The 13,993-nt window shown below is 41.9% G+C and overlaps 1 protein-coding gene across 1 annotated transcript in view; it reads right to left on the bottom strand.

Moving 5' to 3' along the window:
• Positions 1–13,541, bottom strand: part of MRPS28 (mitochondrial ribosomal protein S28) — a 102,253-nt gene extending 88,712 nt beyond the window's left edge. The window contains exon 1 of the mRNA XM_005898574.2: positions 13,285–13,541. Within this exon, the coding sequence (XP_005898636.2) occupies positions 13,285–13,500 (216 nt within the window). The 5' untranslated portion in view covers positions 13,501–13,541. The remainder of the gene's footprint in view (positions 1–13,284) is intronic.
• Positions 13,542–13,993: the final 452 nt, after the last annotated feature.

Raw genomic sequence — 13,993 nt, 5'->3', positions numbered from 1 at the left:
CCTCTCTGGATCTGTCTTCTCACTTGTTAATGAAAAGGTTGGCTACCTCTCAAGTTTAGGAGTAGGAATTCTTAAATATTCTACAATATAAAATGGTTTTATAAAGTAATAAACTGTTGAAAGGGGAAGACAAATCCTACCCAGCTCCCTCTTTTAACACAAACAGTAACAAAAATAATGAAATGGTATTTGTACCTTACTTCATATTAGTTAACAAGAAAAACATTTTTACATGTGTCTTCTCTGACAGGTAAATTAAAAATTATGTCCTTCTATTAACTGCACTACAACAACTTTAGTTTCTTCAACCCTAACCAATAAATGCTATGCTTATAACAAAGTTCTTTTAGTAAAATTAATGGAGTAGTGGTTCAAGATGGCACAGTGGAACCTTAACATTTTTCTCTCCCTCCCTCTGAAATTCCATTCAGAGATGGTAAAGAAAGAAAGTGAAAGTCGCTCAGCTGTGTCTGACTCTTTGTGACCCCAAGGCTTCTCCAGGCCAGAATACTGGACTGGGCAGCCGTTCTCTTCTCCAGGGGATCTTTCCAACCTAGGGATGAAACCTGGGTCTCCTGCATTGCAGGCACATTCTTTACCTGCTGAGCCCTCAGGGAAGCCCAAGAATAATGGAGTGGGTAGCCTATCCCTTCTCTAGAGGATCTTCTCAACCCAGGAATTGAACCAGGGTCTCCTGCATTGCAGGCAGATTCTTTACCAGCTGAGCTCCTAGGGAAGCCCAATGATGGTAAAAGAATGAACAAAAAAATTACAAACTGCCAATATTAAAGAGAACAGAATGGAGACAAAAAGTATGCAAGAAATTTAAACAACTTTCTAGTGGACCAAAAGCATGCAGAAGGGTGATAACTAGTGAAGGAGAGTGAAGGAAACTGCAGCTAAAAATACACAGAAGGAAGAACCTATGAAAACAAGCCAATCTATTCTGAAGAATCCCATAAAGGCACAGGACTCCATCATGCCAGGAATTATAGAAAGCTGGAATGAGAAGCGAGGCTGAAAACAAGTGGAATAATTAAAAGAATATAGTCAGGGAAGGCAATTTTCTGTCCAGCACAGAACATTTGACAGAAAGGCCACATGCACCACACCTAGAAATAAGGTGTTTATTGCCCTGGCAAAATAAATACATTTTTTCTCTTCTCTAAAAAAAATAATTAAATAAATAAATGCTCTAGAGAAATAAGTCTGGAGAGCTGATTATGCAGCAACAGGTAACTCAGTCCATCAGGAAAGAAAAGAATCAAAATGACAGCTGTCTGGCAAGGCATGAGCAGTTGGTAAGGCCTGGAGTAGGAGCACAGGCTCCTCAAGGCTCTGAGGTTGGACTGTGTGGCTCAAGTCCTGACGGTCCGCTCACCTGCTCTGCGGTTGGGGCAATATACTTAGACTCTCTGTGCTACTGTTTACTCACATATAAAAGGGGGTTAATAATTATGCCTATTTCACAGGGCTGTTATGAGGATTAAATAAATAGCCACATGTAAAGCTCTCAAAATATGCCTCTGGTAGGACCATCACCCCCTAAAATGTAGCTTAAAAAAAAGCTAATCAATTCATTATAGACCCAGTCATCACTGGGGCTTCCTGGGTGGTTCAGATGTTAAAAGAATCTGCCTGCAATGCAGGAGACCCAGGTTCGATCCCTGGGTTGGAAAGATCCCCTGGAGGAGGGCATGGCAACCCACTCCAGTATTCTTGCCTAGAGAACCCCACGGACAGAGGAACCTGACAGGCTACAGTTTAAAGGGTTGCAAAGAGTCGGACACAACTGAAGCAACTTAGCACTCATGCACAGGCAGAGATTCAGATACAATATATTAGCTTAAGTGGCTGGAAGAGGCTTTTAATAGCTTGCTTGGGGGACTGAATGAAACCTGGACCCAATGACAGACTATACTAGATGAAGTTGAAATACCAGAACTTCCTTAGTATACCATTGAGAAAGGTGTTCAAAGGCTAGAAGAGAATATAACGTTAGGATGGATTTATTATTTATGATCTGTTCACCACCTCTTATTATGGCCCCAGGAGGATCTATAAGATACATACTTTACCAAGACTAAGAGAAACACCTTTGAGAAGGGAGTCCCAGCATTTCTGAGAGCCATGTGGTAGCTGTTCTCCATAGGCCAGGACTAACAGTGAGAACCGCTGCCAACAAGAGCTCCCTGAACTCAATGGGAAAATGAGATTCTTTAGTGGCAGGAGTCAGGTCAGCACTTCTTAGCCAACAACATGATGGGCATGGTTATCATAATGCTGCAGAGCCTAACAACCTGTAGAGTTTTCTGGTACTGGCTGGTTGGTTATGGTGTCCTTAGAAATAAAACAGATGGGAAAACTCTAATTCTAGAGAACAAAAGTCTGATTTGAATCACCACATATGAAACTCACGGCCCCTCAACCAATTCCCTTGAACCAATTCCCTTGAACCAATTCCCTTGAACCAATTCCCAGACATCAAGCTTTTCAAATAAAAAGGAGGTTGTGTCCCCTTGCGGAAGGATGCTATTACCAAACCCGAAATCTGGACCACCAATCTTCCTTCCAGCTTTCCCAAAGGGGTCTGTGGCTATTTACCAGAACTGAGGGAGGAGAAATTAGCAGACTTATCAGAGATAATCTGAACTGACACTAACTCTTCCAGAACAAATTCAGTGCCAGTCAGAACAAGGGCTTATGGAGATTGCATGATAAATGGAGTTTTAGCTCAGATCTATCTCATGAACCTGCTCTATGGTTATTCTCCCTAGAATGCACAACTGGAACATGTATAGTCAGCCACTGGCAGGATCTCCACACCGGTTCCTTGATCTGTGGAGTGAAGGCTATTAGAGTAGGAATGGCCAAGTGAGAACTTCCGCTACCTACCAAAGAAGTAAGTCAAAGGCAAAATACCACCTTCCTAGGGCACTGCAGCAGTCAGCACCTCTGTCAAGGACCTGGAAGATGCAGGGTAGTGACTCCTACCACATCCGCATTCAACTTGCCTACGAGGCCCTGAAGAAAACAGACAGGTCTTCCAGAAGGACAATTTATTGTCATAAACTTAATCAAGGGGTAACTCCAATTGCAGCTGTTGTTCCAGATGTGATTTCATGGCTGGAGTAAATTAAAATATCCCTCAGCACCTGGCATGCAATAATTATCTAACAAATGCTTTCTTTTTCTAGACCTGTTAGTAAAGATGATATACCTCGGGGTTACATTAACTCTCTAGCTCTATGCCACAGTCTAGTTTACATAGACTCTGAAGGCCACTCCATTCCACAGGACAGTATGCTACTCCATTACACACACTGACTTGACCTGGAAGCAGAAAACTGCAACTACTCTCGACACATGGTAAGACACCTCTATGCCAGAGGGTGGGAAATGAATCTCACAAAAATGCTGGGCCTTGGTTGAAATTCCCAGGGGGCCACAGGTCTGGGCTATGTCGAGATATCCTTTCCTACCACAAAGAAGCTCAGTGCTTAATGGGTCTCTTTGATTTTTGGAGGCAACAAATACTTCATATGGACATGTTTCTTCAATTCTTTTAACAAATAACCCAAAAAGCTGCCAGTGTTGAGTGGGGCCCAGAACAAGCTAAGACTCTGCAAGAGGTGCAAGTCATCAGGCAAGCTCTTCTACTACTTGAGTTTTATAACCTGGCAGACGTGATGCTTGCAGTACAGAGATGGACAACGAGTATTCTGAGAGGTCTCTATGAGTAGCGTATGCAGAACTACCGTAGCCCTGAACGACAGCAGTAGAGGGCTCTGAGCAGGGCACTTGAAGGATTATCTTTCTGCAAAGACAGATGGCCTAAAGTGAGGACCAAAAATGATTTGTGTCAAGTGACTAATGATTGTGCTGGATGGTCAGAGATTTAGCAGAAACAGGATTGGGAAATATGTGACAAGAAGGTCTGGGAAGAGGGATGGTATGGGGAGGGAGGAGGGAGGAGGGTTCAGGATGGGGAACACATGTATACCTGTGGCGGATTCATTTTGATATTTGGCAAAACTAATACAATTTGTAAAGTTTAAAAATAAAAAAAAAAAAAAAAAAAAAAACATTGTAAAGTTAAAAAAAAAAAAAAAAAGAGAGAGATAGGAAGACAGATCTCTCTCAAACAGGCACAGAGTGAAAAAATAAATGAGTCACACGTGAATAATTTCTTCAGCAGAGAAGAATCTTAATAATCAAGGGACAAGACAGCTAGTCATGTGGAGTCAGTCAACCTCTCTCCCTGATACTCTTGCCCACCTCCCCAGTGGGTTCAAGAACAAAGTTTCCATGACAGCAGGGATGTGCTTCTGTCTTGGGGGTAGGAAGAGTATCTCAACATGGCCCAGACCACTGGCCAACTAGAAATTTTACCAGCTGCTAGGCCCCTGAATTTCTGTGGTATGGAACTTGTGCATAGATTCGGGAATACTGACTTCCATTCACCCTGTGAGTAGTGATCTGGCTATAGTCACTGCTAAATGACCAATCTACCATGGCAGAAACCAATACTAAGCTTCCAAGACAGTATGATTCCCTGGGAGCATCGGCCAGCCACCTGGTAGCAAATTGGCGACATAGGACTATTTGAAATGGAAAGGGCAGTGATATATTTATCACTGGAATGGACATTTATTCTGAATATGGATTTGCCTTCCCTGCCCACAAAGCTTCTACCAAAACCACCATTCATGAACTTACAGATTCTCATGTTCATTGTCATGGTATTCCAAATAGCATTATTTCTAACTAAAAAAATCATTAATTATGTGGGATAATGGGGTCACGCTTATGGACTTCACTGGGCTGACTAGTGCTGGACCTGGCAGACTACTGAAATGCAACTTCTCTTTAAATTAAATTTTCTATTTTGAGACCATTGTAAATTCACATGCAATTGCAAGAAATAATACATGGAGAGCTCCTACAATGTTTATCAGTTCTCCCAATGGTAATATCTTGTAAATCACAGTATATTACAACCAGGAAAGTGACATTGATGTAATCCATCAGTAGTATTCAGATTTCACCAGTTTCAGGTGTAATCATTTGTGTGTATATTTAGTTCTATATACTTTTATCATATGTGAAGGTTCACATATACACCACCAGAGTCAAGTCACAGGACGTTCCATCACCACGACGATCCCTTGTGCTGTCCTTCCACTCCTTATCTCCCTTCTGCCCTATCCTAACTCTTAGCAACCATATATCTGTTCCCCATCTCAGTAATTACACTATTTCAATAATGTCATATAAACAGAATCACAAAGTATGTAACTCCTTGGGATTGGCTTTTTTCACAAAGCATAACTCACTTGAGAGCAATTCAAGTTGCTGTATGTATCAATCACTGGTTCCTCTTTACTGCTGAGTCATATTCCACAAGATAGATATACCACGTTATGTTTAACCATTGACCAGTTGAAGGACATCTGGGCTGTTTTCAGTTTTTGGCTATAATAAATAAATAAATCTCCTATGGCCACTTCTGTGTAAGTTTTTATATGAACATAAGTTTTCATTTCTCTGGGATACACATCCTCTGCTCCAGTGTGCATTTATCTCCTTTGGGAGGATGTGACCATCTCAACCTGAGTAGCTGGTCAGAGGCCAGAGGACTTGAGTCGCTGACTTCTGGACTGGGCGTCTATCACTCCACGTTTGCCAGCTGACAATAGCAGAGTGCCCCAAGGTTTACAAAGAGAGGGAGAAGACAAATGGGATAATCACCATTTAATTTTATTCCTAAATCCCTACAAACCAGGCTCCACTCAAATGCTATTGCTTTCTTTACTTCCTGTTATTTAATGCCAACAGATAAAAACAAACTTAAGCATCATAATCACATTAGAAAAATTAATCACAAGAAAAATCTTAATAAAACCTTTAAAAGTAAAAACAAAATAAAGGAAAATCCAAACATATTAGAAGAAAGTGAGATGTCTAAGTAAAAATAAGAGTTAGGAAAGAGACATAATAAGTGAAAGCTAATGCTGACTTGGGAAATCATAGGAGTCTGATTGTATATGATCAGAGCATATTACCACCCAAGAAACAGAATACATACAGAATATATTCATCTTTTCTTTTAGGCAATGGCACCCCACTCCAGCACTCTTGCCTGGAAAATCCCATGGACGGAGGAGCCTAATGGGCCGAAGTCCATGGGGTCGCTAAGAGTCAGACACGACTGAGCTACTTCACTTTCACTTTTCACTTTCATGCATTGGAGAAGGAAATGGCAACCCACTCCAGTGTTCTTGCCTGGAGAATCCCAGGGACGGGGGAGCCTGGTGGGCTGCCGTCTATGGGGTCGCACAGAGTTGGACACGACTGAAGCGACTTAGCAGCAGCAGCAGCAGCAGTACTATTTATATCAATATGTATATTACAGCTGTTGATAAAAACCTACTTTCCTTAGAGATTTATATCTACCTCAATACACTCTTTCATTGTTATTATATTAACTGGTCATTTCCTCTAAACCTGCTTTGAAAATGTTTTACTCTACTATGAAACTAAATATTTCAGAAGGCTTGTATTACTAACTTGGAGATAATTCTCCTAGAATTCTATAATGTAAAAATCAGGGAATACTATGGTTAAAACCAGAAATGTTTTGCTTCATTTCTTTATATATTAGTTTTTAAAACATTGGTGTAATTTTTTAAGTTGTCAATATAAAACTAGTGAGAAAACAAAGGGGTAAATAAAGCTGTATGAGTATTGCCAGTATATGAATTTAGAAGACTTATATTAAAAATAAGACAACTGAAACCAATCCTTCAAATAAGCTATTTTGGGATTTTTCAGTATTCTGAAAAGACAAAATATCTGATTTAAATATTCGGTTGGAATATTCCATCATTTTGAAATAAAAAATACCAATAAGAAATATTCATGAAAATTTTAAAAATTTTTACATAAAATCTATCTAATATATTGCTAAAATGAAACTATAAAGTGTATTATAACATCAGTATTCTACATAAATCAGCTAAAATAGTTACTCATCATCCTAAAACAATAAAATGTTCTGTGCGGCCTTAAAAATTCTTGCAACCCATTTTCTCAACGTGCTGTAAAGTAACATGCCACCCTCTACTGTTAAGAAACAGTAACGTTCATAAAGCAGAAAACCAGTTTTTTGCTCAACTGTTGCCACCTGGTGGCTATAACATGGGTTTTTCACTACTCCACAGCTCCCAATCGGCTTAACAGGGTCTACAAATCTCTGTTCCCTAGAGGAAATGGCAACCCGCCCCCGCCCCCCGCCCCCTCCCCTCCAGTATCCTTGCCTGGAGAATCTCATGGACACAGGAGCCTGGCAGGCTACAGTGCATGGGGTTGCAAGAGTCGGACACGACTTGGCGACTAAACTACTACTATTACTAAGTGCCATAAGAGGGTTAAAGGTTTTAAAATATTTTTAAAAGGAAAAAGGCAATTGACTTTAAAAATGTAACATTTAGCAAATATTTACCAGGTCCTCTATACTAAGCGTGTGTTACGTTGGTTACAAAAATGAAAAGGACTTGGTCCCCATCCTACCAAAAAATAAAACACTTTACAGAGACACATGAATATCTTAAAATAATGAACCAAGGAAAAGAGAAATGAATAAGTGAGCATGGACGAATAAATGGACTTTCAGGTCACTGAAACTTGAGATCACTTGAGATCGCTGAAATAGGCAATTCACATGAATTGTCCTTGATTAAATTCCCGCCTGCAGGGGAAAGTTCCTTTTAAGGATAACTTACTTGGTTCTTACTGAATATTTCGTATTTCTGAGGTGCACATATAGATACATGTGTCTACATTTTAAAGATAAGAATTTAACCATTGGGTACAAGGTTAACTTTCATTCATTCATATATATATGTGTGTGTATATGTTCACTTTCATATATATATATGTGTGTGTGTGTGTATGTGTATGTATGTATGTGTGTGTGTGTGTGTGTGTGTATATGCTTTCCTGATGGCTCAGCAAGTAAAGAATCCGGCTGCAATACAGGAGACACAAAAGATGCAGGCTCAATTCCTGGGTTGGGAAGATTCCTGGGGGACGGCATGGTAACCCATTCCAGTATTCTTGCCTGGAGAATCCATGGACAAAGGAGCCTGGAGGGCTACAGTTCAATGGGTCGCAAAGAGTCAGACATGACTAAGTGCGCACACACACACACATTTTAATCAAAGCCCCTGGACTTTCAATATAAGTCTCACCTGGTTGGAGAGATGATAAAGGCCTAAAACAAGAGATAATTTTTACTACAGAATTTGTAGGCAGGGAAGCTAATTTTAGGGGGAAGAACAAAGGTAAAGATATCATGCTTTGTTTAGGGAACAGCTGGCTAAAATGTCTGGCTCCAAAAGCTATCTTTAAAGCAGAAACCATGTTACAAATTAAATCTTATATAGAACCCAATATATATAAAAATAAGCATAGTATTTTGGTGGTATAAGTACATTTTATCAGTTCAAATTCATAGAATTTACTTAATATTAAGTAAAAAACTGTGAACATGCAATTATTGATAAAAATTACAAACTAGTATCAGAAGTGAGGGATAACAATTTCTGTATTTTGACTGCCCAATACCAAGAAAATCTACTAATAATACCCCACATGTATAAGTGGGTGAGGAAACAGGCACTGTCACACACTGTAAGTGGGAGTGTGGTGCAGTGTGTATCTATCAAAACTCAAACTGCGTGTGTATACTTTTAGTCAGTATATATCCCATATATATGGATAAGGGTGTGCTCAGTTGTGTCTGACTCTTTGCAACCCCATGGACTGTAGCCCACCAGGTTCCTCTGTTCATGGAATTTTCTAGGCAAGAATACTGAAGCAAGTTGCCATTTTCTACTCTAGGGGATCTTACTGACCCAGGGATTGAACTGGCGTCTCCAGCATCTTCTGCATTGGCAGGTGGATTCCTTACCACTGAGCCACCTGGTGGCTAAGTCATGTCCAGTTCTTTGCAATTCCAAGGACTGTAGCCATATCAGACTCTGACAATGGGATTTCCCAGGCAGGACTAAAGGAGTGGGTTGCCATTTCCTTCTCCAGGGGTTCTTTCCCATCCAGGAATTAAACCCCCATCTCCTGTATTGGCAGGCAGAATGATAGAAGAATCATAATTCAAAGCAAGATCGTCTGAATCAAGAAGTTTCATTCTTAAACATTAAGGATGTAGTTAAAAAACCTGCATGTTTTTAAGTATATCTGTATATATAATTAACTTATATTCATATATGCATACATAAAATCTCTAGTAGTATGCATTTATAAAAATACACATTCCAGCTTTGAGAAAATGAGGGAAAGGAGGCTTTTATATGCACTTAGTAACCTTCAATGCTATTTATTTTCTCCCTTCACAACATCACTTTTATACTTTACAATTTTTTTTCAAAAATCCTGATCACACAATCAGATCAGATCAGATCAGATCAGTTGCTCAATTATGTCCGACTCTTTGCAACCCCATGAATCGCAGCACGCCAGGCCTCCCTGTCCATCACCAACTCCCCGAGTTCACTCAGACTCACGTCCATCGAGTAAGTGATGCCATCCAGCCATCTCATGCTCTGTCGTCCCCTTCTCCTCCTGCCCCCAATCCCTCCCAGCATCAGAGTCTTTTCCAATGAGTCAACTCTTCACATGAGGTGGCCAAAGTACTGGAGTTTCAGCTTTAGCATCATTCCTTCCAAAGAAATCCCAGGGCTGATCGCCTTCAGAATGGACTAGTTGGATTTCCTTGCAGTCCAAGGGACTCTCAAGAGTCTTCTCCAACACAACAGTTCAAAAGCATCAGTTCTTCGGCGCTCAGCCTTCTTCACAGTCCAACTCTCACATCCATACATGACCACAGGAAAAACCATAGCCTTGACTAGACGAACCTTTGTTGGCAAAGTAATGTCTCTGCTTTTGAATATGCTATCTAGGTTGGTCATAACTTTCCTTCCAAGGAGTAAGCGTCTTTTAATTTCATGGCTGCAGTCACCATCTGTAGTGATTTTGGAACCCAGAAAAATAAAGTCTGACACTGTTTCCACTGTTTCCCCATCTATTTCCCATGAAGTGATGGGACCGGATGCCATGATCTTCGTTTTCTGAATGTTGAGCTTTAAGCCAACTTTTTCACTCTCCACTTTCACTTTCATCAAGAGGCTTTTGAGTTCCTCTTCACTTTCTGCCATAAGGGTGGTGTCATCTGCATATCTGAGGTTATTGATATTTCTCCTGGCAATCTTGATTCCAGCTGTGTTTCTTCCAGTCCAGTGTTTCTCATGATGTACTCTGCATAGAAGTTAAATAAACAGGGTGACAATATACAGCCTTGACGAACTCCTTTTCCTATTTGGAACCAGTCTGTGGTTCCATGTCCAGTTCTAACTGTTGCTTCCTGACCTGCATACAGGTTTCTCAAGAGGCAGATCAGGTGGTCTGGTATTCCCATCTCTTGAAGAATTTTCCACAGTTTATTGTGATCCACACAGTCAAAGGCTTTGGCATAGTCAATAAAGCAGAAATAGATGTTTTTCTGGAACTCTCTTGCTTTTTCCATGATCCAGCGGATGTTGGCAATTTGATCTCTGGTTCCTCTGCCTTTTCTAAAACCAGCTTGAACATCAGGAAGTTCACGGTTCACATATTGCTGAAGCCTGGCTTGGAGAATTTTGAGCATTACTTTACTAGTGTGTGAGATGACTGCAATTGTGCAGTAGTTTGAGCATTCTTTGGCATTGCCTTTCTTTGGGATTGGAATGAAAACGGACCTTTTCCAGTCCTGTGGCCACTGCTGAGTTTTCCAAATTTGCTGGAATATTGAGTGCAGCACTTTCACAGCATCATCTTTCAGGATTTGAAATAGCTCCCCTGGAATTCCATCACCTCCACTAGCTTTGTTCGTAGTGATGCTTTCTAAGGCCCACTTGACTTCACATTCCAGGATGTCTGGCTCTAAGTCAGTGATCACACCATCGTGATTATCTGGGTCGTGAAGATCTTTTTTGTACAGTTCTTCTGTGGATTATTGCCATCTCTTCTTAATGTCTTCTGCTTCTGTTAGGTCCATACCATTTCTGTCCTTTATCGAGCTCATCTTTGCATGAAATGTTCCTTTGGTATCTCTGATTTTCTTGAAGAGATCCCTAGTCTTTCCCATTCTGTTGTTTTCCTCTATTTCTTTGCATTGATTGCTGAAGAAAGCTTTCTTATCTCTTCTTGCTATTCTTTGGAACTCTGCATTCAGATGTTTATATCTTTCCTTTTCTCCTTTGCTTTTCGCTTCTCTTCTTTTCACAGCTATTTGTAAGGCCTCCCCAGACAGCCATTTTGCTTTTTTGCATTTCTTTTCCATGGGGATGGTCTGGATCCCTGTCTCCTGTACAATGTCATGAACCTCATTCCGTAGCTCATCAGGCACTCTATCTATTAGATCTAGGCCCTTAAATCTATTTCTCACTTCCACTGTATTATCATAAGGGATTTGATTTAGGTCATACCTGAATGGCCTAGTGGTTTTCCCTACTTTCTTCAATTTAAGTCTGAATTTGGCAATAAGGAGTTCATGATCTGAGCCACAGTCAGCTCCTGGTCTTGTTTTTGCTGACTGTATAGAGCTTCTCCATCTTTGGCTGCAAAGAATATAATCAATCTGTTTTCGGTGTTGACCATCTGGTGATGTTCACATACAGAGTCTTCTCTTGTGTTGTTGGAAGAGGGTGTTTGTTATGACCAGTGCATTTTCTTGGCAAAACTCTATTAGTCTTTCCCCTGCTTCATTCCGTATTCCAAGGCCAAATTTGCCTGTTACACCAGGTGTTTCTTGACTTCCTACTTTTGCATTCCAGTCCCCTATAATGAAAAGGACATCTTTTTTGGGTGTTAGTTCTAAAAGGTCTTGTAGGTCTTCAGAGAACCAACCGTTCAACTTCACACAATAAAGACAAACTTTATTCATCTTGTAATGTCAGGATACTCTGCAATTAAATGGTTCCAGAAATTTCGAAGAGCGAAATGATTTTTCACAAAATCGAATCTTTACACCAATACCTATCAATTACTCATAGTCTTCATCATAAATATATCAGAAAAATACTGAATACCTCCAATAGCAGCAGTTGCTGCTGCTGCTAAGTCGCTTCAGTCCTGTCCGACACTAAAATAAAACTAACGTGGTATGTTCGGTTTTCTTATTACTCTGATGATTGTTCTTGCTCTGTTTTATTCTGGACTAGCACGTTTTATTAACATGCTCAAGCCTGTGCTATCCTCACTTGTTCAACTGTTTGTGAGCAGTCACACAGAAATCTCAATTCAAAGACTGCCCAGGCTGTCTTGAAGTTCAAATGTGCACTGTGCGTTCTATTCCTTCATTCACGCATCTGGCAAACACGGAGTGCCCACTAAGAGTCAAGCACTGTGCAGTTTTCTGTAACCCAGGACACTACCTGTCTGTGAACTGTTTGGGACTGGTTCCCAGGGGGCTAAGTACAGAAATTGGGAGTTTACTTTTATACAGTTTAATACTGCCAACTTCATGTCTGCTAGCTCTAAAAAATCTAATTTGTTTTTCTGCCTATTTCTTCCATTTCACCTATCTAATAATTTCATCGTATTTTACAGAATTATTGCCTGGGGCAGATGGATTTTTTTTTTTAAGGTCATTTACAGAAAAAGTGAAGTACTGATAGGTTAAATTACTTGCTTAACTTCATAATGACACTTATTCTGTCATTTACCTATCCACTGAATTAAATATTTCTGAAGAGCCTGGGACACCAGACACTAAGTTCCACGCTGCAGCTACTGTGCACAAGAGAAGCCGAGAGCCCAGCCTCTTCCAGCTGAGTCCCACTCGGAGTCCCAGGAGTCGCCCTAGACGCGCCGCCGGCAGCTCTCGCTGCTGGTTTCCCTTATAGCATTCAATTCAGAAGACGCGTGCAAAGGAGTGTGGACAATGCAGGCCCAACATGTAGATACCATACTGAAGTACAACAAACCGAGGAAGAACACGACCACACGCTGTTCCAAGCGACCAGCCCAAACTTTACTTCCTACGCTGGGCCCCGCCCCCGGCTCCGCCTCTCGGTCTCACCCAACTTCGCCGGGCCCAACAACGACGTCAAGCTCCGCCCTGCCCCCGGCTCCATCGTGACTCCGCCTCCCACCCCGCCTGCGGGCTCCGCCCCCAACTCCGGCCCCGCCCGCCAACGAGTGCCAGGCTTAGCTCTCGCGACTCACCCTCGTCCGGGCGAGCTCCGCCTTCCGCTGCAGCTCCGAGTGCCGCTCCAAAGCGCTTGCGAAGCCGCCTGGGCGCGGCCTAGGCTCCGTAGAATTAGAACTCTCGCTTCCGGAGCCACTCTCAGTACCTGCTCCTCGACAGGATCGAGAAAAGAGAAACACTCGCAGAAAATGACTCTCGGCAGTCACGGCACGGGTCCGACACAGCGCCGCCATGACGGATTCGCGACCTCTGACCTTTGGCTTCTCCGCAAGCGCGCAGGTCGCGGGGCGGAGCAACGAGGGGCCGCCTATTGCAGAGCCCTGTGGGCGGTGGGCGTGTCCTGGTCGGTGGTGGGGCCAAGTGTGGGTCGAGAGAGCTTCGGGTTGGTGGATAAAATCCTTGATGGCTAGCAGCCATCCCCTGCTAGCAGCGGCCCGCTAAGTTTTGCCTGGAAAGCGGTCTGACTCGTAGCAATTTCGCCCTCCCAAGTACCCCTTGGGCCTTGTGCTGCTCTAAATTCTGGTAATGTGACACTTGCTGCCCCCGCCTCCTGCGTCCTTCCCCAGAATGTCCGAAGGTTCTTACCCTCACCGCTCTTCAGGACTTCGCTCAACTGCGAGGTTCTCCTTGGCTATCTGATGTAGAATTGGAACTCCAAATACTATCGGACCCCCGCCACTTAACACTTATTAATATGCCATGTAGTTTACTTACAGTAATTGTGCT

Source organism: Bos mutus, chromosome 14, assembly GCF_027580195.1.
Source record: "Bos mutus isolate GX-2022 chromosome 14, NWIPB_WYAK_1.1, whole genome shotgun sequence".
NCBI lineage: Eukaryota > Metazoa > Chordata > Mammalia > Artiodactyla > Bovidae > Bos > Bos mutus.
The sequence above is the reverse complement of the archived record's forward strand: the minus strand, read 5'-3'. Positions and strand labels throughout refer to the sequence as shown.